The sequence below is a fragment of the Uloborus diversus genome, unplaced genomic scaffold (assembly GCF_026930045.1).
Source record: "Uloborus diversus isolate 005 unplaced genomic scaffold, Udiv.v.3.1 scaffold_14, whole genome shotgun sequence".
Taxonomy (NCBI): Eukaryota; Metazoa; Arthropoda; class Arachnida; order Araneae; family Uloboridae; genus Uloborus; species Uloborus diversus.
Genome location: NW_026558098.1, coordinates 2,253,397 through 2,279,282, shown reverse-complemented (window position 1 = coordinate 2,279,282; position 25,886 = coordinate 2,253,397). Strand labels below are relative to the sequence as shown.

The 25,886-nt window shown below is 34.8% G+C and overlaps 1 protein-coding gene across 1 annotated transcript in view; it reads left to right on the top strand.

Moving 5' to 3' along the window:
• LOC129232800 (dihydrolipoyllysine-residue acetyltransferase component of pyruvate dehydrogenase complex, mitochondrial-like) overlaps positions 1–25,886 on the top strand; it is a 56,505-nt gene that overhangs the window by 22,096 nt on the left and 8,523 nt on the right. Inside the window, exons 6-10 of the mRNA XM_054866900.1 lie at positions 1,076–1,161; positions 8,190–8,330; positions 13,720–13,801; positions 15,653–15,733; positions 17,330–17,404. Of these exons, the coding sequence (XP_054722875.1) occupies positions 1,076–1,161; positions 8,190–8,330; positions 13,720–13,801; positions 15,653–15,733; positions 17,330–17,404 (465 nt within the window). The remainder of the gene's footprint in view (positions 1–1,075; positions 1,162–8,189; positions 8,331–13,719; positions 13,802–15,652; positions 15,734–17,329; positions 17,405–25,886) is intronic.

Sequence of the window (25,886 nt, the reverse complement as noted above, 5' to 3'; positions counted from 1 at the left end):
GGGGCCTAGCCCTGTTACTTTTCAAGGTTGAAAATTAATCTTATGTAATTAAAGACTGAGTGTATGTACCCAAGAGCGCCCATATGCAAAATTTTAAGGGGGTAGGTTCAGATATTTTCGCCATGGTTTAGTAGGATATTTTCCCCATAGAAACTGATTTCAGCACATATTAGAGTTATTAAAATTTGACATTTTAAATAACTTGTTCATTAATTGCTGGCGAAGAAATGTTTTTACATTTTTGCAAAGAAAAAAAGTACTAAAAGCAAGGAAGCTCTAAATTCAAAGGGGGGCTTGGGCCCCCACTTACCCCCCTCCCCCTCCATATGGGTGCCCTTGTATGTACCTATGTATGTATGTCCAAGCTTCTTCTCCCAAAAGACAGTGAACTGACCATCGAACCAGGTATCAATGGATTCATCATCTTCCTGTCTTCATGTTTGGCTATTTAACATAATCCTCCGATAATAATTAGCGGGGATATCAATTAAAAACTATTAATTATGCCTCTTATATAATAATTAGCGAAGATATCGATTAAAAACTATAACACTTAGATTTCAACATAAAATTCCTATTTTTCGAAGTCTTTCCTCCATTCAAATTATTATTCAGTGTTTCATCTCAACTTTCCACAACAACGTTTTATTAAAATTTATAGCATAAAGAAAATCATTGAGACGAAAAATCTGTCGCCATTTTTTTTCTCGAATATGAACAAATAAAATTCTGGTTTTTGTTTTAAAGGCTTTTCCTGTAATTGGGAGATTTAAAATGTTTCCTTTGTTTTTTGTTATTTTTCCAGATTTTGCCGCAAAATTTTACTGATTTTTCTTTTCTTTTGTCCAAGCGTGATTGTTGAACATGTGCCACTTGACATTACTTTTATTTTCGAGGTAGACCGTGCAAAGCCGGGCGACGCAGCTAGTGTTCGATTAAAAATTGATATACTAGGACATATATATTTGAACAATATTCAGAAATTAAGGTTGGTCAGGAGTGCATTTTTAAATAGAATCATTTTCTGATTTAAAAATTAAAAAAATTTCAAAGTAAGTATGGTTTTTTTTTCCAGGTGATTGCACGCAGACTACTTCAATCCAAGCAGACGATACCCCATTACTACCTCTCTGTGGACGTGGTTATGGACAGGATATTAAAGTAAAGTAAAATTTCAATCAATCCCATTTATAGATGAGTGTGTATAATTAAAGCAGATGAGTGTACATGTGCTTCTGTAGTTAGGGCCGGATTTAGGGGAGGGCAGGCGGGGCTACTGCCCCAGGGCCTCCACAACAAAGAGGCCCCCACAATAAAATTTTTACAAAATATCCTAACTTTCACGGGTCGAAAATATCGGATATATACATATATATCAAAATATTCGGATATACAGTAGAAGACCGTTATAACGCCGACCTGTATAACGCAATTCTCTATAAACCGCACTACTTTTCAGAAGTAAACAATAGGTTTTGAAGTTTAAAAAATCCCTCTGTTTTGCTTTGCAAACATAAAAATGGTTAGGCAAATTAAATTTTGAAAGTTTTTCATCTTTCCATTTTATTTAAAAGTCTTTAAAATGAAAATTAGTGTTCACAGTAAACAGAAAATACCAGATGGCTCTGAAAAATGCAGCTGTTATGCAAACCACGAAGCTAGCAGAAGTGCAGGATTTAGATTGTGAAACATCTTTATTTGTGAACGACTCATTGTAATATTGGTGCTTTAATACTCATTGCAGATAAAACTCACTCTGAAGTGCTAATATATAGCGACATATTCTGGATATTAGTTTCAAAATGTGTGAAATGATCTATATAACGCAAAAACCTGTATAACGCAAAAGCTCTGGTCCCGAGGTGTGTGTTATAACGGTCTTCTACTGTATATCAAAGTATCGGATATTTTCGAAAGTATTATGATCTTTTTAAACCCTGATTAGGGGCCTTCACTTCTTCATTGCCCCGGGGCCTCCAGACTTCCAAATTCGGCCATGCCTGTAGTCAGGGCCTCCGCTATCAGCAATGGGGCCTGGTGCCAATTTTAATTTTGGGCCCCCTTGACCCCCTCCCCCCATTATTGCATTTATTATACAGTCGCTTTATTTACTCTTACTCACACACTTCAAAATAAATAATTTAAAATTGCATTCACATGTGATGCTGCCGTCTCTAGTTGCTTTTTTATATTTAAATTTTAATATAAATTTAAAACTTTAATTTGAAGTTTGCATTAAAATGTATTTTCAAATACAGTATCTTTATACAGTAAAAAATGGATGATTTGTCCTGTCTGAGATAAGTAAGGTAACATGACATACTATGAATTTTCAGTAAGGTGAAGTCGGATGGACCAAGGTAAAAATTCCGAATTTCGAAATTAAAAGTTACGTAAATTAAACTAGTTCAGGAGGAATAATTGAGTTTCTAGGGATTAATTTATGCATGTTTCCATTACTCTAATGAATTCAGGTATACCTGTCTGGGTTACAAAATGGGCATTTAGTTATTCTTTTGTCTGTAACATTATATTTTCACCCTACGTACTTTCTTTGTTGCAAACTTATGACTGAGTTAAAATCCACTCATGCTGAGAGTTGATGCTCATTGCCAAGAATAGCTAGAGTATTTAGTCTGCCTTGTCCATTTCATTTAATGATCTAGAGCTTCACTGAATGTACACAAACGATCGAGTGCTTTCAATAATCCAGGACGGTGCAAGGAGATGGGTCGAATTATTGGAAAAATAGTTTCATGACCTAACAGGCCCCCCATAGCTCCAGGCCCTGGTACTATAGGTCTGGTATCCCCACCCAAACGGCGGCCCTGACTGTAGTGATCACTTAGACCATTGTGAGACAAGCTATCCCATATATAGTCTCCATTGTATGCGCGAAGCAGGAGTAAAGGCGACAAGTTTTATGATTCGGGGAAGAGATCAAATAATTTCGTCACCATGTACCACGTTACTGAGAACTTTTTTCAGCGTTTTCTTCCACTCGCTATTTCACAAGAGAGCAACTTTTAGAACCATTTTTAAATCAGCATAAGTAGAAATTAAAAAAAAAAAAAACACTTAACCATGAATCAGTAAACTAATAACTTACGATGTTTAAACGGAAAGCCGAAAGGCCAAGTTCCGTAAGTCAGTCAACAATATTACTTGCTTATGCAAAGCAGAGATGATACTACACAGTGGAAGGTGCAGAATCAAATGTTAATGCGAAGAAATGAACATTGGAAACTTGTTTAAAAGCTCACCAAAAATTTATTGGTCCATCGTAACTAAAATAAATAAATGCACAAAATAAGTTCATAAAAACAAACCCTGGCCATAAGCGGAGGTGGAGTTCGCAATTCCCCAACACCTACCGAACCTAACACACCAGAGGCTGACGAACGCTAAAGACAGAGAACGATTGGAATCGTTCACTATTAATACAAGCATGCCTCGTTTGCATATGATTGGGCATCAAAGGATGCCAACCTAAAACTGAAACTTGACACTTACACTCACTTTCAACAACGAAGATTCCTGCATCAACAACCACACCCACTTGCCGTATCTATGTGTTAATGATCTAAAAGTGGTCACATGCAAATAATTTAACATGTGAGAGAAAGGTTTTAAGATTTTTTAATTAGAATTTTTTTAATTAATAATAATAGTATTTTTTTAAAAATGTCTATAATTGCTCACATGTGCCATCTACACTACAGGAGAAATCTGAACAGTTGTTCAGTTAGTATTGCCCCCTGTAAAGGGCACATTGTAATGTGTGTTAAGAGGGATTTTGAGCTTTAGTCTTACTTAAACTAAAAGAGTACAGTTGAACTCTGTTAATACAAACAGTCAAAAATTCACAAATTTGTTCGTATTATCCGTTATTCGTAACAACCGTGAATTAATGAAACTTAGGAAAAGCGAAGAAATGGTTAGCTATATTTAAAAAATATTACTACTAACACACATTGTAATCCAACTCTTAGTACATTCAGAGAAAAAAGCACTTATTTCTTGTGAATGAATGTTTTTGGAAAATATTGTAAAGGAAGATGATAATCGACAATCGCGGAACAGGTTGTAATCCATAAAGGAAGATGATGCAGACTTTATTTTCTATGCGAAATTCTTATCATTTTCTTCTCGATACTCAATGGAACTTCTACTACCTAACGACATGATGAATAATTTCTATAAATTATAGTTACAGTATTCAACCGCGAATATTTTATGTAAAGAGGTCACAAATTTTTGTTCATCTTAGCCGAGATTTTCAGTTTTATGAACATATTTTCCATGAAGTTTTTAAAGCAATTAAATAGCAAACTAAACTTTACGAACAAAACGTTGGTTTTAGCCATGATGTCGTATTAAACGTGATCGTTTTAAGAAAGTACAACTGTATTTTCAATTCCTGTAACTTATAACATTAAGTTGGTGACCCACTGTTTAGTTTAAAAAATATTTTAAAAATTAATTAAAACCGATAAATGGATTTTAGAAAATAATAAATTTTAAATGTTTGCATATTTTTTAAACTTTGAAGGTCATACAGTAATATTAATGTTGTGGAGGGATGCACACATCTGAACTGTTCACATCTGCCAAAGATGTTGCATTCTTAAGTGCCCCATCAGCTAGCTACCTTAGGACTAATTTGCAAAAAAAATTTTGAAAAAAAAATAGAACCAACTTCAAAATTGCTCTAAAAAGTGAAAAATAATTTTATTCTTTAAACACCATCGATAATGCTTTGATACATAATTTTTGAAGTTGGCGCAAAAACAAAACGTAAAATCCAGTGTAACCATGCTTCGTTCATATTTTTTTTCAGAAAAGCATCCAAAGTTACGAACGAAACATTTATATCGTTATTCAAATATGTTGTCATCAATGCATACTTTATGTGATAGTGAAGAAACTGGGCCTGGTTAAATTTATAGTTGTAGTTGAGTTATGGCTGTGAATGATTTTATCGATCGTTTTTGCGCCAACTTCAAAAATTATGTTTCAAAGTATTATCGATGGTGTTTAAAGAATAAAATTATTTTTCACTTTTTAGAGCAATTTTGAAGTCGGTTCTATTTTTTTTTTTTTTTTCAAAATTTTTTTATTTCATTCTTTTTAGTGTAAATGTAGATATTTCAGTAAAAGTAAGAAGTTACCTAGTAAGAAGTTCGGCTCTATATCACTGTATTGCTTTAAAAAAAGCCTTTATTCAAAATTATCATTACAATTACTGTTAATGTTACTGTTATATGGCACCAAACTTTTATAACAATGAGTCTCATATTGTCGCGTAGATGAAGATAGCGAAGACAAAGTGAAAGCCAAATGAAGCGAATACTCGTCAGTCTCAACTCGAGATCTTTATTCAGAACCACGAATGAACGTTACATCTGCTTATATACAACTTGAGAAAGTGCTGGAAACTTGGAAAGATACAGAAATTAATAGAACATTCGAGGAAATACGGGAAACAGTAGAAACGAAATTTTAGTAAAATTCACTTTGTCCTGGTCGGGATTTGAACCCGGGTCGCTCGTGTGGGAGGCGAGAATTCTACCACTGAGCCACCGTTATCCACGGATGAAAAGTGCGAACTTTGCTACAATATCATTTGGAAATTGCATAAAATTTACTGTTTTTTGCCCATAACTTTTTTTCTAAAGAACAAATATGGTCAAACAAAGTAATGGGACCTAAGTTGAGCCATCCCCTATCCATCAAAAAAAGAATCATCAAAATCGGTTCACTAGGTGAGACGCTATGAGTGGACAAACAAAAAAAAAACATACATACGGTATGAACTGATAATCGCCTCCTTTTTGAAGTCGGTTAAAAATAAAGAATTTTTAATTGATAAAGAAAACAATGCAGTCAACAGAGTAAACTGTATGAACAATGTAGTTAATGGAAATACGTACATGATATTTGCCCTTAAATATTGGACAATTGGGAATTAGAGGTTGCAATGTATTCTTTTATTTCAAATTTTAATTGCAAAAATTCAATTAATGACTGACAATTTAAAAAAGCAAAACAAACTTAAGTTGACATGTTTCAGAATGAAATCCCCTATTAATAGTATTTTCAGAAACACATCAACTTTAGTTTGTTTAATTTTTTTTTCCTTTTTTCAAATTTTCAATCATTAATTGAATTTTTGTAGTTGAAATCTTTTCTAATAATAAAGCTAAAAGTCTCTCTGTCTGGATGTCTGTAGGATGTCTGTGACTCGCATAGCGCCTAAACCGTTGGGCCGATTTTCATGAAATTTGGCACAAAGTGAGTTTGTAGCATGGGGGTGTGCACCTCGAAGCGATGTTTCGAAAATTTGATTTTGTTCTTTTTCTATTCCAATTTTAAGAACAAAATTATCATAAGATGGACCAGTAAATTACGAAATTATCATAACGTGGAACCGTAACATGGGCACAAGCCAATTGGCGAGAAAATTCACCATCCATTATTTGTAAATATACAACTGATCCAAAAGACCTTTTAATTTTTCTATTACGGGCAAAGCCATGCAGGTACCACTAGTTTGAAATAAAAGAATACATTTTACCCTCTCATTCCCAATTGTCCAATATTTAGGGGTAATTTTCACTCTGCTAAATGTGTTTGTTGCTGATAAAGAAAGACACCAATTAAATATATTTATGTGTTCTATCAATGCACCAAGGTTTGTTCCAATCAGGGATTCAAGCTTGGGGTTACTTCAGTAAATTACCGCCCAATAGCCAGGGCTAAAGCAGAAATATATGAAATACTCGAGTTGAACCTAACAAATTGCTCCGGTCACTCGTCTGGTCTGCGCTAATTCTATATTAGCTACCAGTTTGTTTGGCACTCTTGGCTTCCGTAAGAGGTTTTCCATCTCCAGCTCAGTCACTTTCCTATGCCAGGCTGATGAGTGCTAATAAGCACGAAACTGCAGTCCTCGGCTGGAAATGACTGAGCTGGCGGTGTATTTCATGTAAATAGAGATATACTGGATATGATAATTATTTAAAATATAAAGATATGATTTATTTCACACAAATAAGTTTTACTCAAAAATTCAATTTATATCTTTAATACAAGACTATTACTGACTAATTTATACCAGTTTCATAAAAAACTTCATTACAACCTCACAACTGTTATATTAGCATAAATTTGCATTAGTAGGGTAAAGGACGTAAAAATCAAAGAGTCAACATTTTGACTGTACATCATTTTCATTAATAGTGTTGACACTCAAAGCAGGGTTTAAGCTGGGTTCAAAAGTTCTTTAGCATAAAAGCTAAGCACTCATCAGCCTGGCATAGGAGAGTGACTGAGCTGAAGATGGAAAACCTCTTAAGGAAGCCAAGAGTGCCAAACAAATTTACTGAATATACCTTGCCTTGCCTTCAATCCTCGAGTTGAACCGAACCATTACTTTGGTCACTCGTCTGGTCTGCGCTAATTCTATATTAACTACCAGTTTGTTTGGCACTCTTGGCTTCCTTAAGAGGTTTTCCACCTCCAGCTCAGTCACTTTCCTATGCCAGGCTGATGAGTGCTAATAAGCACGAAACTTCAGTCCTCGGCTGGAAATGACTGAGCTGGCAGTGTATTTCACGTATTGTACCCTCTAATTCCCGTGTTCTATCACTGTTCCAAGGTTTATTCCAATCGGGGATTCATACTTGGTAAGGGTTACTTGTTAGAGGAAAAAGCTTGCCATTCTATCATAAGATTCTATCATAAGATGGACGAGTAAATTACGAATCTATCATAACGTGGAACCGTAACATGGGTACAAGCCAATTGGCGAGAAAATTCACCATACATTATTTGTAAGTATACAAGCAAACCAAAAGACCTTTTACTTTTTCTATTACAGGCAAAGCCGTACGGGTACCACTAGTTTAAAATAAATGAATATATTGTACCCTCTAATGCCCAATTGTCCAATATTTAGGTGTAATTTTCACCCTGCTAAAGGTGTTTGTTGCCGATAAATAAAAACACTGATTCAATATTTTTAAGTGTTCTATCACTGTACCAAAGTTTATTCCAATCGCACGCAGGAATTCAAACTTGGGTAGGGTTACTTGTTAGAGGAAAAAGCTTGTCATTCAATGAATTCTAGTGCAATTGTTTGAATGTGGCTATGAGTGTGTTTGCTTAAAAACCTTCTCTCTCTCCAGCCTGAGGAAGGATCTCAACGACATGCTGGGTAAAGATGGCGTCAAGCTTTCGGTGAACGACTTCATCCTCAAGGCTTCAGCCCTCGCTTGCAAGAAGGTGCCGGAGGTCAACTCTTCGTGGCAGGAGACATTCATCAGGCAGTAAGTTATGGTCAGGGGCGTAGCTAAGGGGGGGGTTTTGGGGACAAACTCCCCCCCCCCCGAAAAGTTAGTCTCAAAAAAAAAAAAGAAAAAGAAGAGAGAAGAGAAAGAAAAAAAAAAGAAGAAAAGGAAAAAATTCCAAGCGATTATATATATATATATATATAAGAAGTAACCCCCCCCCCCCGAAAGTCGGGTCTAGCTACGCCACTGGTTATGGTTATGGCGATATGTAATTTTATATCCTGCTTTTTTTTTCGTTGTTCCATTTAGTCTGAGTCATGAGCTTTTCCTGGATCAAGATCCCACATGGCATATAGTCTTAATTTTAGCCAGGGTTCCCAAACTCTTCTATTTCGCAGCACCCTTTGTAGAATTAGTATTTTTTCATGGCACCCCAACCTATCTCTGTTAAATTATATATTCCATCTGCGTTGTACCGCCTTGCACGGTCTACCTCGAAAAAAAAAAGTTATGTCAAGTGAGTCATGTTCAACAATTAGGCTTAAATAAAAGAAAGGGAAAAAATGTGAAATTTCTTGTCAAAATAATGATTCTTAAATTTTATTAACAGCAAATCTATAAGTCCTGAATGAATTAAATGCAACCCTCCATTAATACAACTGAAATCAGTTTTTTTCACTTGTCTGGTCAGTGCTAATTCTGTATTAGCTACCAGTTTGTTTGGCTATCTTGGCTCCTTTAAAAGGTTTTCCACCTCCAGCTCAGTCACTTTTTATTGGGCTGATGAGTGCTAAAAAGCAAAAAACTGCAGTGGTCCCCTGATAAAATGACTGAGCTGGCGGTGTGTTTTATGTAACTAAAATTCTTGATTATCTTCTGTTTGCAGAACAAAAAAGGGAGGGGGGGAAATAATCAAAAGAGTAAAATTTTACCTCGAAACAAAATCAAGAATTTTGTCTGTTCAGAGTCGAGAAAAAAATGGCAACAGATCAAAAATGATTTAATTCACGTTAATGCAAACTGAGCTTGTTAGCAAGCAATAAATTTCCGATTTGATATAAATGTTCCATTGGGCTTTAAAATGCTTATAACTTTTTCCGCGGTGATTTGGAAAAAAAAAGTTTTTTTTTTTTTTTGAAATTTGAAGGAAGTAAATCAACTTCAGGGCTATTTTTCGTGGGCTTTCGAATGGGACTTAAATCAAGTAAATATAATTATTTCGGAAAGAAAAACCTTCTAATACTTTTTTCAGATCCTAAAACTAAAACTCGAATGGCCCGATTCTTTTTTCGGCATTCGAAACCCCTCTTATGTTTCTTCTCAGGTGTCCAAGTACCTCCCTGCCAAATTTGGTCGAGATCAAACTTAAACTGTGGATTTGTATTTGGAACATGCGTCACATGCTTATATATTCTTTGTGGTATTTATATGCAGGTAGTTATCAAAATAATGGAAACACTTGGAAAAATTTTTTGTTAATCGCTACTCTGCCGTAAATGTTCTGTTTATAAAGGTGCCCTTCTAACTTTAATTGCTCACACTGGTGGCTCTATATGGTGATTGGGTTCGGTGGTCACTTTTGTTGTTGTTCGCTTTTTAGACATTACAATCCACTTCAATACCCGTCGGTTTATTTCACTGAGCTTCTCATTCCGGCCACTATTTTGCTTTGCCGAGCTTGTCTTACCGCGCTGTGTGTATGTTGTTATGACTTTAGATACTGTACTTTTAGATGTGCTAAAAAGTTGAAATGTTTCAGTTACACTTGCTTTAGCTAGATGTGCTCCAACAAGTTGGCCTCTTTAAAAGTTTGAGAGGTCCGATATTTCATATGCTTGAAAAAAATTCAAGACTTCCAGAACTTCCGATAAACCACCAAATAGTACCAGAATATGTACATTGCTACAGTGAAACTTCTATGAGCGACCACCTCTATATAGTGACCACCTCCATTAACAACCACTTTTCTGAGGCACCAATTTTTCCTCGTATATGACTAATGTTAAAATACCTCTGGGAAAGATAGTTGAAACCTCTCACAACGACCGGAAAATTGTGAATCTCAGCATTGACAAATATAGGAATTTTTGTTAGAGAAAACTCAAAAAGAGAGTGACAACAAAAGAAAAGCAATAGAACATTTAATTTGTACACAGATCAGTTTTCTCATGTTAATGAAGGTGGGGAAAAAAACAGAATAAGGGATTAAAACCTATTCTCCTGTGGGTCCAAACGTGTTCCTTTCTTGCCCTCTCTGTTTGGAACCTCAAAAAGTTCTCAAAAAGGAGGGTTTTGTTTTTCGGGCACTTGTGAAGCTAAGGTGGCACATGCACATGTCGAGGCAAGTCAAGCGGGCGCCTGTCATTGAGGGCGGTTGATAAGAATAGAACATTGTTAAAGAGTTGTTTCTTGGAATTTCTTGATTGCTTACAGGAGAGGGGGGGGGGGAGATAGAACGGAGCATTCCTAAGATAGAATGGAGCATTCCTAGCTCATTACAGTGGACAAAATATATTTTTATCACATTTGAATAGTTCAAGAATTGGTTTCAGTAAAGAAGCATTCTACATTTCATCACCATACATCCTAGTCAAAATTCTGAAAAAAAATTTAAAAAAAAAGGTTTTTTATTTAAATACATTCTTATCATAATGATCTTGATTAATACACCGCAGGAAGAAGAAGAAACAGCTATTGGTGCTGTATTTGTATGTTCAAAAATGACCTCTCAGAGCGACTAACCTCCATTAACAATCACTTTTTTTAGGAACCGAGAGTGGTCGATCCAGAGAAGTTTCACTGTATTTATAAAAAAAAAAACAGATAGCTAATTTCATTCTTTATTACTTACAAAGCGCATTCAAAAATGTCACTTTTATTCTGAGGTGTTTCCATTATTTTGATAACTACCTGTATATTAATACTGTGGACATTTTGTGTCGCACAGCCCATTTTGGGAACCCTTAATCCAGACATGAAGATCAATACTACTTGCCCCGCAGCGATTCAAAATATAAAAAAAAACTACTGCTAAAAATATTCACTATCATTTAGCACCTGGTCTCCACCCTTTCTACCTATGTTATCATTATTGATTTTTTTAAAAATGCATTTTTGTTCTGTATACATTGAATTTTCAGAAAAAAATTAGAAGTATCAAAAACCAGAAGCAGATTCTAAAAGGTTACTGCACAAGTATAACAAAATGCTAGTGTAACATTACACATGTCATCAAAAAGGATATAAAAATAAGTCAAAATAGGAAGTATTCTACCCAGGGAGAAAAAGATGTGAGCTCACCCTCAGAGCAAAATTCTAAGTGGGATTTTTAAAATTGGAAGTGGGAATAATTTTTTTGAATTTATTATTTTATTTTATGATTTTATTTATTTTTTTTTTATTTTATTTAATTTTATTTTTTGAACATTTTATTTTTTCCTTTAAGACTGTGTAAACATGTACGGTGGAAAAAAATCTGTTGAGTAATTAAGGATATTTTTAGATTATCCCTATAAACAAGGGGGCTCAGATATTTTCCCCATGGTTTAGCAGGATATTTTCCCCATAGAAACCGATTTCAGTACAGATTAGTAACTTATTCATTAATTGTTGGAGAAGAAATGTTTTTACATTTTTGCAAAGAAAAAAGTACTAAAAGCAAGGAAGTTCTAGTTTCAAATTTGGGGGGGCTTGAGCCCCCCCCCCCCTGCTTTTCCCCCCGTATGGGCGCCCTTGCCTATAAATGATCAGTAGAACTGTTTACATATGAGCAGTGAGAAGCAAAAGAATGTTAGTGGAGTTTTTAAAATTTCGAGTAAAACGCATTTAACATTCAGATCCTGGGTAGGCTTTCATTGAAATGTTTTTCTAAATCATGATGTAGCAGCACCCACCAGAGCTACTAGTACCACTTCTTGCCCTAAAACAGAGAGGTTCTCTTGCCATTTGTACTGAATGTCTCTGTGGAGGACTTATTATTTTTGCATATTCAGTTGAATTTGCATGTAATTTTACTTTATACTGAACAGTTTAGCCACCGAGTGCGTGGCAACAGCAAAAACATTTATTTATAAAGCGAGTTGCTTTGTAAATAGATTCTGGCTCCCACTTGCATGTACAATAATGGTACAATAATGGTAAATGTACAGGTAAATGTACAGGTAAATGTACAGGTGTAATGGTGGCAGGATGTACGACGTCTATGTTTTTAAATCTTTACTAATAATAAAGCAGAAAGTCTCTCTGTCCGGAGGATGTCTGTAGGATGTCTGTAGGATATCTGTAGGATGTCTGTGACGCGCATAGCGCCTAAACTGTTCGGCCGATTTTCATGAAATTTGGCACAAAGTTAGTATGTAGCATGGGGGTGTGCACCTCGAAGCAATGTTTCGAAAATTCGATGTGGTTCTTTTTCTATTCCAATTTTAAGAACAAAAAAACTATCATAAATTACGAAATTATCATAACGTGGAATCGTACCATGGGCGCAAGCCAATGGGTGAGATACGAAATTATCATAACGTGGAACTGTAACGTCGGTACAAGCCAATTGTCGAGAAAATTCACCATACATTATTTGTAAATATATACAAGCGAACCAAAAGACCTTTAATTTTTCTATTACGGGCAAAGACGTGCGGGTGCCACTAGTTACTAATAATAAAGCAGAAAGTCTCTCTGTCCGGTGGATGTCTGTAGGATGTCTGTGACGATCATAGCGCCTAAACCGTTTGGCCGATTTCCATGAAATTTGGCACAGAGTTAGTATGTAGCATGGGGGTGTGCACCTCGAAGCGATGTTTCGAAAATTCGATGTGGTTCTTTTTTTATTCCAATTTTAAGGAAAAAAAACTATCATAAATTACGAAATCATCATAACGTGGAACCGTAACGTCGGTACAAGCCAATTGGCGAGAAAATCCACCATACATTATTTGTAAATATACAGGCGAACCAGAAGACCTTTTAATTTTTCTGTTACGGGCGAAGCCGTGCGGGTGCCACTAGTTGTAAATAAAAGAAGTTTATTTTATATTCAAGTATTCTTCATATGTTCTCATGTTCGTGGCCAATTGGACCTCGCGACATCTCCAAATTTTTAATTTTGGCATTTACAGTGAATCACCATTTATTAGTTTTTGAAGGGACTGTATGAAAAAAGCATACAAATGAAGAAACGTATAACAGATATAGGTTAAAGTGTATTAGACTCTGCAGGGGCCAATTTAAAAAACGTATAATTAATAAAAATGTATAAAAGAGAAATGTATAAACAGTGCTTCACTGTATGTATCCCTTTGTTTCTCACTGCCCCATGCACTGAACATACTTCATTTTGCTTTGTCTCCAAAGTTATGCATCTAAATCATGATTTTAAAAAATAGTCATTTACTTGTTCTGTCTGATTCTCCTCATTTCTTGGCAGGTTCAACAGTGTGGACATTTGTGTGGCTGTCAGCACAGAGGCAGGCCTCATCACACCCATCGTCTTTTCTGCCGACTCCAAGGTGAGTGCTCTTTATTCCTTCCCGTTTCCTGCCCCAGTACATACGATCTAAAATACGACAAATGATAAAGCTCGGCACAGAAATTCAAAAGTCCACCAGAGTACATAAACAACAAAAGTAGTATAAAAGCTGTGTACTTACCACGTGGATGTCTTCTTATTTCATCCAGGGTATCCACACACCTGGAAAGTCGTGGATTTGGACCATGTTCGAAATTTGTCGTGGAAAATCATGAATTTCAACAAAATACTGGACAGTACATCAGTCAGTCAGTACGTCAGTCTGTCAGTATGTCAGTACGTCAGTCAGTACGTCAGTCTGTCAGTATGTCAGTACGTCAGTCAGTACGTCAGTCAGTCAGTACGTCAGTTCGTACGTCAGTCCGTACGTCAGTCTGTCAGTACATCAGTCTGTCAGTACGTCAGTCAGTCCGTACGTCAGTCAGTCAGTCAATACGTCAGTCAGTACGTCAAGCCCATGATGCTTGAAATTCATGGGAAAAATAACAGTTGATTGTGGATTCTGTGTCTTAGAGCATACAGGAGTACCATATTTTACTGAATAGATGTAAAATTTACTCATTTTGACTGTTTTTTTTTTTTTGCTTTTACACATAATTTCTGATTTTTTTTGAGTTTTGAAATCTAATTGAGCACGCTTCTATAAACTGGCTCATTAGGGTGGTTCAAAAATACAGGTTAAATAAAAAGTTTCTCCTAGATAACAGGACACCCCTCAATATGTTTTGACTTGTAGATAGTAATATACTAGAAAAATTTTAGTATTACCACCTGTATGTCTTCTTATTTCATACAGTATATCCACACACCTGGAAAGTCGTGGATTTCGACCGAGATCAAAATTTGTCGTGGAAAATCATGATTTTCAACAAAATAATGCTGGAAATTCGTGGGAAATAACAGTTGATTGCGGATTTTGTGTCTTAGAACATACAGAAGTACCATAGTTTACCGATTAGATGTAAAATTTGCTTATTTTGGTTGTTTTTTGTGTTTTTATGCATAAATGCTGATTTTTTTGAATTTTGAAATCTGATAGAGCATGCTCCTATAAAACTTACTCGTTTTCATTTCGTATGTGATTCTACCACTTAGACACTAATGATGTTGTGGTTACCAATTAGTTTCAATCTTTTTTGTGTTTTATAATGTGTAATTGAAAACCGGCATACTTGTCATTTTTCACTCCACGCCGAAATTTCAATCCATTTGCATCCGAGTCTATTCAAGCTTATACGACTTGTAAAAATTAATTTTGATCAACAGGATGAAAATCATAAATTTATTAGGATTTTGGGATACAAAATTAGATTTAAAAGTGAGATAAAGATGTTTAGAATGGCAATGTAGTATGAAAATCATAATGTAGCCTTGATTTTTTTTTTCGTTATAATTTTAGCTCAGCTCATTATATTTTGCTCCATTTTGAATCTCCAGAAACAGATCTCCAGAGCATAACTCAGACAATTGCAATTTAATTTTCACGAAACACTAACTCGGATAATTCTTGTAAAAAAGTGTATGTTTCTTCGGAAAACATTCCGTTGCGTCAGACATAGAAAATTACAAGCAGAAGTTGTAAAACATCATGGATTTGAAAACTCAAAATGTAGCATATACCCCGTTTATCTTTACAATATCTCTCCTAAAGCAGATTTTTTGACTCCAACTAATAGTGACTTAAATTAGACAAGTCTTACATTTTCAAATGAATTTGTATCATCACTTAATCTAAAGCAGAAGATTTTATAACACCCCACAGTAAGCCAGTACTGTAATATTTCCTTTTTCAGTTTATTTTTTATTTATTTGTAATCTTTTGAATGTCCAGGGTCTATCTACAATCAGCTCTGACATGAAAGCTCTGGCTGCCAAAGCTAGGGAAGGCAGACTGAGGCCCGAAGAATTCCAGGTGAGATTTAGTTTTCCACACTTTAAGGAGAAATGTGTATGAAAAAAGATTTTAATTTTTGATGATTTTTTAAAAATAGATTGTTATTAATACAATATTTTAAATATATATACAGAATTGCTTAAAAAAGTGACCGTTCGTTCTGCTTTCGTTGCTAAAATTTAACCCATTAACATCTTTTATTTTGATGAATTTAAATAACTGAATCATGTCCCCTCTGACTCTCCTTTGCTCCAGGCTATACATATTGTAAAGGATTCGGTGCGACTTCCACTTTCTTGAAATGAAGACACAGTTCTTGATAAAAACACAGGAAATTTATTTACACTATGTACAGGAAAGATCGTCAACAACTGCTAAATTATTCATCAGCAATTAAGCAATTATCACACAACACCGTAAACTCAACGTTTACACACGTATTTACTTCCAAATACGAACACAACACAGCGAAATGCCTCGCAATAAACAGAGCTAATACACACTCTCAGTACAAATTCTCAATCGAAACTAAACTTTTTATCACGCGGGACGCTTTTTATAAACATCGAAAGAGAACTCTCAAATATTCCAAACGCTTCTGGAAAAGAGTAGACCGTTATCAAATTTTATCAATGAACAAAAAAAGAAATAGGGGGATCGTATACTTCAGCCGAATGTATAGGGGTTGTATATTCAATACGGGAAACTATTTACAGGTTACGTTACTACAATAATTACTATTTACAGGATTTGTACCAATATTAAGTCTTTTAAGTCTGGCATCATAATCTAAATCTGAAAGTCCCCTTAGTTTAGCCTATAGTTGGGGCAAACCGGGTGGTGCCCACGGGGTAGGGGGGAGGATTATGGCATGAGTGGTGCCATCAAAATTGGGGGGGGGGGATTTTAATTTTTTTTAAATTTATTTATTTAAATTCATTTATTGATTTATTTTTAAATCAAATTATTTATTTTACTTTATTTTATTCTGTTAATATTTCATTTCATTTATTTATTAGTTGCTGTGTGTGTATGTTATTGGTGTAGTACAGAACTTTTTTATAAAATAATAATTAAAAATAAATAAATAAATAAATTTAAAAATAAATTAATTAAAAAAATTTAAAAATAAATTAATTAAAAAATTTAAAAATAAATTGATAAAAATGTTTTTTAAAAATAAATCAAATAAAAAAAGAAAGCTAAAAATAATGAATGAAAAAGAGAGGGTTGAGAATATTGGGGGGGGGGGATGGGCACCCCTGGGGCAAACCTAACCTGGCAATGTTGTGAAGGCTCAACAGATTCTAATCAAAGCATTGCAATGCTGCCAGGTTAGGCTTTCCCCTACTATAGTAGACTTTCTTTGAACCCTTTTCAAAAAAAAAAAAATCTTAAGATAAGCAGACTAAAACTGAACATCATACTCCAAATGAGAGCTTATCAAACTTCTATACAAAGGCAGAAGAACTTTCTTAGATTTGTTTCAAATATAGCTATTGATAAATGCTATCATTATATTAATATGTCATTCCTTCTGGGTAAACTTTCTGTGTCTGTAAAAAACAAATGTCTTGCAAATGTTTTTACTAACCTTGTTTTCATTTCCTTTAGGGCGGCACTTTTACTGTGTCTAACCTGGGCATGTTCGGAGTGAAGAACTTTTCTGCTGTCATCAATCCTCCTCAGGTAAACTCTTATTTTTTAGTCCTTTTATTTTTCTGTATCTTCAAAAAACAACATAGGTGTTAGTAAAATAAAATTCAAAACTTTTTTTAACACCCGACACACAAAGGAAGGGGGTTATAACATGGGTGCAAGACCTTCCGTCTCAGGACGGATTTCCGTCTGGGACAAAATTTCCGAGACGGAGATCGAGAGGGAAAGAAATTCAATAACTTTCCTTCAGTTTGTACTAAAAAAAGAAAAATTGAGTGTTTGAAAAATATGCATTAATTCCTGGACCTTTCCATATTTTCTGCCGTGGGCTTGTTTTGTTTGCAACGTGCTTTTGGAGGAGTGGCTTTTAGACTTACACAGTTTGTTTTTAGGTAGCTCTGTTATTTCCAACTCACTGTATTGCAGACCGCAGAGTTGCTCACTATTCTCACTAATTTTTCGAATTAATTGCCTTTCGTCTTTACTTTTCACCTGCTATTTTCGATCATCCTTTCTTTTTTTTCTCATTTGCGGTTTTTTTTTTTTTTTTTTGCGAACTTTACACGCATAAATGAAAATTATGTGCGCTCTTAAATTGTCTTTGAGTTGAATCTGAATCACTGGTTGAGTGTGATTGCTGACGGAATGAAATGTTTACTCTACATCAAAGGGCGTCCATTATACCAGGTAAAACGGGAACTATCAGGAATTTTGAAGATTTTAATGAGAATGGGAATTCTGGGAAAAATCGTTGGCAAATTTCAAGCTGGTTTGAAACGCCGATGGGTAACTGTTCCTGCATTTTTAAAATATTTCTGGTAAAATATTCTAAGACTTGAAGTACCACTAAATTCCAATGACTTTCAATCTAACACTCGCTAGAATGGAAATATGGGGGGTAGGAGAAAGGAAACGAGAAAAATAACGGCAGCACGAGTTTGCGAAAAAACGCTGCTTTTGCAAAGAGGGTAAGTCCGCAAATTAACCCACAATACTGAAGTCTTAACACATTCATATTTTGGAGAATCTAGGGGTGGGGGGGGGGAGGTTACTTAAGGGCTCCAGAATAAAAAATCGAAAATCTTAATTTTAAGCCATTTTGGAAGCTAGAAGTGGTTTGGAATTTCTCTTCTGCAAACTAAAAAAAAGGTCAAAAATGTTTAGGCTGTCTTTAATGATGTAAAAGTGGGGAGGGTGAGGTTAAAAAAAAATCAGAAACTGGAGTCTTAAAAACACTAATCTAGGCAATCTTTGGTGAATTTATGAGAGATGGTTTCGGTGTCCTAACCTAAAAATGTTTTGTAGCTGATGCATTAATAACTATTTGAGGCTATACTAAAATAACTTAAAAGAAAGGGTATTTGGGACCCCACTCCCAAAAAAAGTTTGTAATTGAAGTCTTAAAACTTTTAGGCTGTCTTTGGCAATGTCAAGAGAGGGGGGTGGGGGTCTCTTGGGGGAAATTCCGAAACTGGAGTCTTAAAAGCGCAACTTTAGACAATCTTTAATGAGCATAGATGGTGGGGTTCGGGGTCCCGTTCCACCTTCAAAACTAAAGTATTCAGAACTTTGCTTTAGGTAATCTTTGAGGAATTTAAGAAGAAGGAATTCGAAGGGTCCCTCTCGATAAATTTTAGAAATTAAATTCTTCGGTGATGAAGCAGAGGAACCACAAATTTAAGTCAAATGTAATAAACTTAGGGGAAAGAGTTCGGATGGGGGGGGGGTCTCTCTCCCCCGAAAATTTCTCTATGCTGAAGTATTGAAATGCTATTTTGGCTATTTTTGAGTGAGTAAAGACTTTAAGAAGTCGGGGTCTTTCTCGAAACATTTTTGAAATTGAAGTCTTAAAACTTTGGGTTGTCTTTGGCGATGTGGGGAGGGAAATTGCTCTTTTAATAGAAAAATAAATCTTAAACACAAACTTACACTGCCTTTAGTGTGCCTGCTTCACACAAGGAGAGGGGGGTATTCCGCCGCCCAGCCCGAAGAATTTTCGTTTCTGAAGTTTTAAGAACTCTGTTTTGGGCTATCTTTGGATAACTTAAGTGGGAAGGGAGTCGGAAGCTTCTGTCAAAAATTTTCTGAAATTAAAGTATTAAAAGTTTTAGGCTGTCATAACTCATGTATATAGGTAAAGGGGGTATGTACGGTTAATTGAAAAAAAAATTAGAAACTGAAGCCTTAAAAACTCAAATTAAGGACATTTGTGGTGAACTTAGAGGAAGGGATTCGGGAGTTTTCTCCCGAAAACTTTTCGATGCTGAAATATTTAAAACGCTACTTTAAGCTGTATTTGAGTGCCTTTTGAGGGACATGATTCAGGGGCGCTCCCTTAAGTGAGGATTCAGTTCCCCTATTGCTTTTTTAAATTAATGAATATTGGATAGTGTTCCTCTTTTAAAAAATATATCTACTTCACTGAAGCTTTTTTTTTTTTAATCTCTAACTTTACCACCTGCTATCATATAAAAGAATTCTTTTACAAATGAAGACTGGGGAGGAGGGCGATGGTGCCAGTTCATTAATCGTCCATACCTTTCCGACACCTTTCTTTCTTTTCTGGATTGTTCGCGCTATCTTGGGTAGATTTTCCGATCAGAACTGATTTATGTTGTAAAAGTGAAAATCTTATGTCCTAAGCGATTTTATTGCTGCAATAAAAAGGTTTACGATCACTTAAAAAACTAATGGCTTGGAGCCCCGAACGCTTTTACCCCTAACATCATCCAACATCGTCTAAAATTGCGTTTTTGGAACTTCAATTTTGAAATATTGCGGAAGGAGAGTTCTTGAACTCCATCCCTTCGATAATGCATTCAAAAAACGTATAAATATTATGAAAGATGGTGTACAGTTTCGTTTTTAAAGCTTCAATTTCAAAATCTTCAAAGCTTCAATTTCGGGGAGAGCCAGCGCCCCCCCCCCCCTCTTTCTTTAATATTTTTGAATATCGCCCAATATTGTGATTTTGGGACTATCAGTTTGAAAAAATTGATGTAAGAGAGTCCCTGAACCCCTCCTTTCCCTGAACTTTACCAAAATGGCCTATCATTGCGTTTTGTGGACTTCAATTAAAAAACATTTCTGGGGGAGAGCCCCCAGACCACCGTGTGGTTTTTAGGTTTTTTTTAACTATGATATCAAAACGCTTATGTATTACAAGTTAAACTAGGTCCATGTCGTCAAAAAATGTCAAAAGCGAAAAATTCAAAGTAAACACAGATTTGTGCCATAGTCAAAATCTACAAACATTTATGCTCATAAAGGTTTCCTTAAGCACGCATGTGGAGGCTCAAAATATTTTCTGTCTTGAACACATCACCAAACTTGCACCCATGGGTTTGACGTGCCTGTGTATCTCTGTGTCTGTCTGTGACACTCTAGCTCTTAAACGGATGGAGCGATTTTGAAAAACTTTTTTTTGTTCCAAAGGAGAGTTGATCGAGAGTCTTCTTAGCTAGGTTGCATCTTTGGATAACATTAATTAACGAAGATATTAATTAAAAATCTCTAAAAGGTTTTCCAAAATTTTTGCAGTGAAAACATAGTTAAAAATTTTTAAATTTAATACCAAAATAAAGAGAACTTTTTTCCGCGTCTGATAGAATGTGTTTGGAACTTCCATGTTTCATAGAATTCGAATTATAACGTTTTTTAAAGCAGATTTTAAATATGGCTCAGCCTTCATTCGGCGATTAGTAACCAAATTCATTGTTGGCCGACAAGGAAATAAAATGCAATGATTTAAATTTTTTATCCGTTGAGAGTTTCTATTCAATAGCAAATAAAATGCTTGTCATTGATTTTTGATAGTACAAGGCTTTTAAAAGGATTTTCAATTTTCCCCCTTGATTCAACAGTTGCGACTCGGTCGGGTTTTGTTTTTAATTTTTAATTTTAAAATTACATGGACGATTAAATTACCAAACTGTCACAATGTGGAACCTTAACATGGGTGAGCAAACGATCATAGCAAATTGGCGAGAAATTCATCATCCATTATTTGTAAATATACAGGCGAACCAAATGATCTATTAATGTTCTACTACAGTAGAAGACCGTTATAGCGCACACCTTGGGACTAGAGTTTTTGCATTATACAGGTTTTTGCATTATATAGATCATTTCAAATTTTTGAAACTAATATTCAGACTATATCTATATAATAGCACTTCAGAATGAGTTTTATCTGCAATGAGTATCAAAGCCCCAATATTACAATTAGTTATTCACAAATAAATATGTTTCACAATCAAAATCCTGTACTTCTGCTTGCTTCATGGTTTGCATAACAGCTGCATTTTCAAGAGCCATCTGGTATTTTCTGTTTACTATGAGTACTCATTTTCAATTTATAAGCTTTGAAATAAGATGGAAAGATGAAAAACTTTCAAAATTTAAGTTGCCTAACAATTTTTATGTTTGCAAGACAAAACAGAGGACGTTTATAGAGAATTGCGTTATATAGGTCGGCGTTATAACGGTCTTCTACTGTATGAGTAAAACCATGCGGGTACTGCTAGTAGCAAATAAAATACTTGACATTCATTTTTGATAATATAAGGCTTCTAAAAGGATTTTCAATTTTCCCTCTTGAGTCTACAGTTGCGACTCAGTCGGCGAGATTGAAAAATTTTAATTTTATCGTTGCTTGTTGAAGATGAAGCAGAAGACAATGCTCCACATATTTTCAATGGCAATGCGAAATGTTATAAATGAGGGAACTATTCAATTATGTTTCAAGATTTATTCTATGCAGTCGGTAAAGTTCTCTCAATTTAAAAATAAATGCTGCAGTTGTATGTTTCGCAGTTCAGAAGTCCATGTGTTTAGGGGTGGATACAGAAAAATCTTTTGGAGGGGGCACGGGAAATACAAATACAAAAGTGACGACCAGCAACAGGCTCTGGGCCCAGCTAGACTGGTCCTCGTCAATTTACAATCCCCAGTGAAGATCAATGGCCCTCTTAGAACTATCTACTCCCTTGCTCATGACCACCTCTTCCGGTAAGCTGTTCACAGGTTCTACTCCCCTGCTGAAATAATAATTTTTCCTAATATCCATGTTAGCCTGAGATTTAAATAGCTTAAAACAATGACCCCTCGTCCTGTTTTCAGAGCTAAACTTCAGCCCCGTAACATCTTTAGTTTTAATAAATTTAAACAACTGAATCATGTCCCCTAGGTCTCTTCTTTGCCCAAGACTGTACATTTTAAGCCTTCTGAGCCTGGAATCGTAGTCTAAGTGAGAAAGTCCACTTATTAGCCTTGTAGCCCGCCTTTGAACCCTTTCCAATACATTATTATCTTTCTTAAGATAAGGAGACCAAAACTGAACAGCATACTCCAAATGGGGTCTTACCAAACTTCTATATAATGGCAGAAGAACTTCTTTAGATTTATTTGAAATAGATCTATTGATAAACCCAAGCATCTTAATATCCCCCCCCCCCATGCTGCCTTCGATGTTTCATAACAAAGTTTTAATGACTTTATTTTAAAAAGTATGTTTTTTAATTTTTTTTTTAATAGGATTCCTTTAGGACAATGAATCTACTTCTACATACATTAATATTATGCACTAATATACTTTGAATGTAGACGGAATACATCTTTAACGTTTCAAGCCATTTAAATACTAAACCCAATATAATGTCACCGAGATGCTAGACAATGAGCGGCTTTACCTAGGAGCATTGTCATAATGATTATAACACGAGGGCAAGGTTATTAAGTAAGTCCATACCTCATTTGAGTTTTTTTAAATTAATTTAATAACAAAATCATAACTTCATAACATATAAGTTTTACTGAAGAATTTGGAAACTGTTTCTGTGTAAATGTTAAATCAGTTGGTGATTTTTTTTTTCTTAAAGCCATCATATAGTTGAGATAACATATTGATACTACATGCCGTTTCCATTTAAAATCATGTTTTTCCCAAGAAACGACCATTTGATTTCTTTCATTTTGCATTTTTTATAAGCTGAAAAAGAAATCTATTATTTCTCAAATTGGTTCCTGAACTAAAATGACTCTTTTAGGTGCGCCTACACATTTATATATTTTTTTAATGTCAATTATTGATTCCATCAAAGAAGAATTAATGGACGAATCTCTTGAATTTGAAGCCAATGAGTTAAATGTATTCTGCAACTCCGGGCTTCTGACTCCAGTAATACTTCTTTAGCAAACAAAAATGCTTTATTCAAAATATGCTGTGTGTATTTTGTGTTCTATTTAATTAACTACGTAAAAAAGGCATAAGAAAGGTCAATTAAAAAGTAATAAATAAAGTAGTGAAATTAATTCATCCTTTTGGGGGGCTCAAGCCCCCTAGGTCCCCTCTAAAAGCTGCTACTGCATGTGTTTTAAAAATTACATTTATGGCAACCTAGTAATTTATTGTGAAAAATATCACCCGATTGTTAAAAGAAATTTTATTTTAAAAAAAATGTAAATAGAAGTACTTTATTGCTGCATTTTTAATTTAACTTTGTCCAAACTTTGCTGATGTTTAATGTCATGTTATTTTATAACTAGGCATTGCTAACAAATAGTTTTGTCTCTTTGTATGTCTTGAGCATAGATATACGGAGAATAAATGTTGTTAAAAGCAGTTTGATATCTGTAATTGTAAAAAACTTTTCTTTGTTTTTAAATAGATTTCATTATAATTATCTTTCTTAAATAAGATTTTTTAGTATCTCATGCTGCTAATTTTGAGTTTTCTTTGCAACTGCTTGTAGTTGCTACTTGTTCAAAGATCAATAAACTGCCCACCTGTTGAAATGCAGTTTCCGCTCAAGTTGTGTACAATGAAAAATCAGCGACACCCCATGGGAGGTTCATGTAACCTTTCCAAAAAAGTCCTCATCCAGTGAATTTTCTCTGAAGAGTTGGAAAATTAGGAGACAACATTGCAAAATTGCATTTTGTTAGTTAATTTTTACTTCCTTTTACAAAAAAGGAAGTATTGTATTCGAGAAAAAATTTTCACTCAAAAATCGGCCTTCATTTCCGATTTTCTCACCCCTGAATGAATGTTTTTTTTTTTTTTTTTTTTTTGACCCGATCACACGTGGATATATACCTAAGAACGTACAGACACCCGAAATATCCATTTTGAAGACCCCCGAGTTAATTACGACGAATTTTCTCGTGACGTCTGTCTGTACGTATGTATGTATGTATGTCGCATAACTCAAGAACGGTATGTCCTAGAAAGTTGAAATTTGTTATGTAGACTCCTAGTGCAGCCTAGTTGTGCACTTTCCGTTTTGGTTGCATTCGGATGTTCCTAAGGGGGTCTTTTGCCCCTTTTGGGGGGGAAATCATTATTAATTTCAATGTAAACTCAAGTGGTGTTATAATTTAGCGGACACTTGGTGATATATCACCAGTCTTTTGGTCGCCAACTTGGCGACAAATTTGGCGATTTTTTTTTTTTTAATTTGGTCACTGTTGGTCATAGTTAGATAGTCACTGTTGGTATAGAGAGTTAACTGTTGAATCACATTAAAATTGCCAATAATGGTGAAATGACATTAAATTGGAGTAAAAGGAAGTCATGTGATGCACACATCAGCTCGTTTTAATATAATGATGCTATGGGCATTGTAAAATATCCACTATAATATTAAAATCTGTTCGCGTCCGTCTGTCTGTCTGTCTGTCTGAAGATCGATCTTCTCGAGAACCACTGCGAATCGGGAGTCAAACGAGATACCGATCCATTCGAAATTTTCCAAAACAAAACAATAGGACCAATCTCATAATTGTACGACTTTAATTAGCAGAGATATTAATTAAAACGTTAATTAACATGACGCTATTCAGGAATTTTTATTTCTTTCCTGTTGCCATTTTGCATATGGGTGAGCAAATAAAATTCTAATAATTGTGTCAAAAGAGATTTTTTTGGCTGGTTGCTCTATTCGCACATTCATCGTCTGTCCTTTCTTATTTTTTCATATTCAACGTTCTTAACTCTTTTCAGCATATGAAAAATGTTTCTTTAGTAATGTTTATTGATTGAAGTGTAAGTTTATCATTCACCGGCCTCATATTTGGGTACACTTAGGATGTGCGACTAATTATGTTTATTTTGTTGGACTTTTTCCCGTCACATGGGTGAGTTTTCGAATTGTAATAAATCTTTTTCCTTCCTGTTTCGATTTTTGCAATACAGTTTGTATCGTTAAAAGAACACGTTAAATTAAGATTGTTTGGATTTCTTTAAGTGAAACAGAGTTGAACAAAAAGGATTTTAACTAAAGCTTAATTGGAATCTGATGGCTTGATATTAAATTAATACTTATTGGTATTTAATAAGTCTCGGTGCTTTAGTTTCACGTAATCAACCAAAAAGTGCGTGTCATTTTATGTAAAAAGCTAATTGTAATTGTACATAAATTGGTCTATCAGATGTAATTCATTTTAACGTGAGTACAGATTATAGTTGATAATGCATATATTTTCTTCTTTTGCTAATTGAAAATGCTCATAA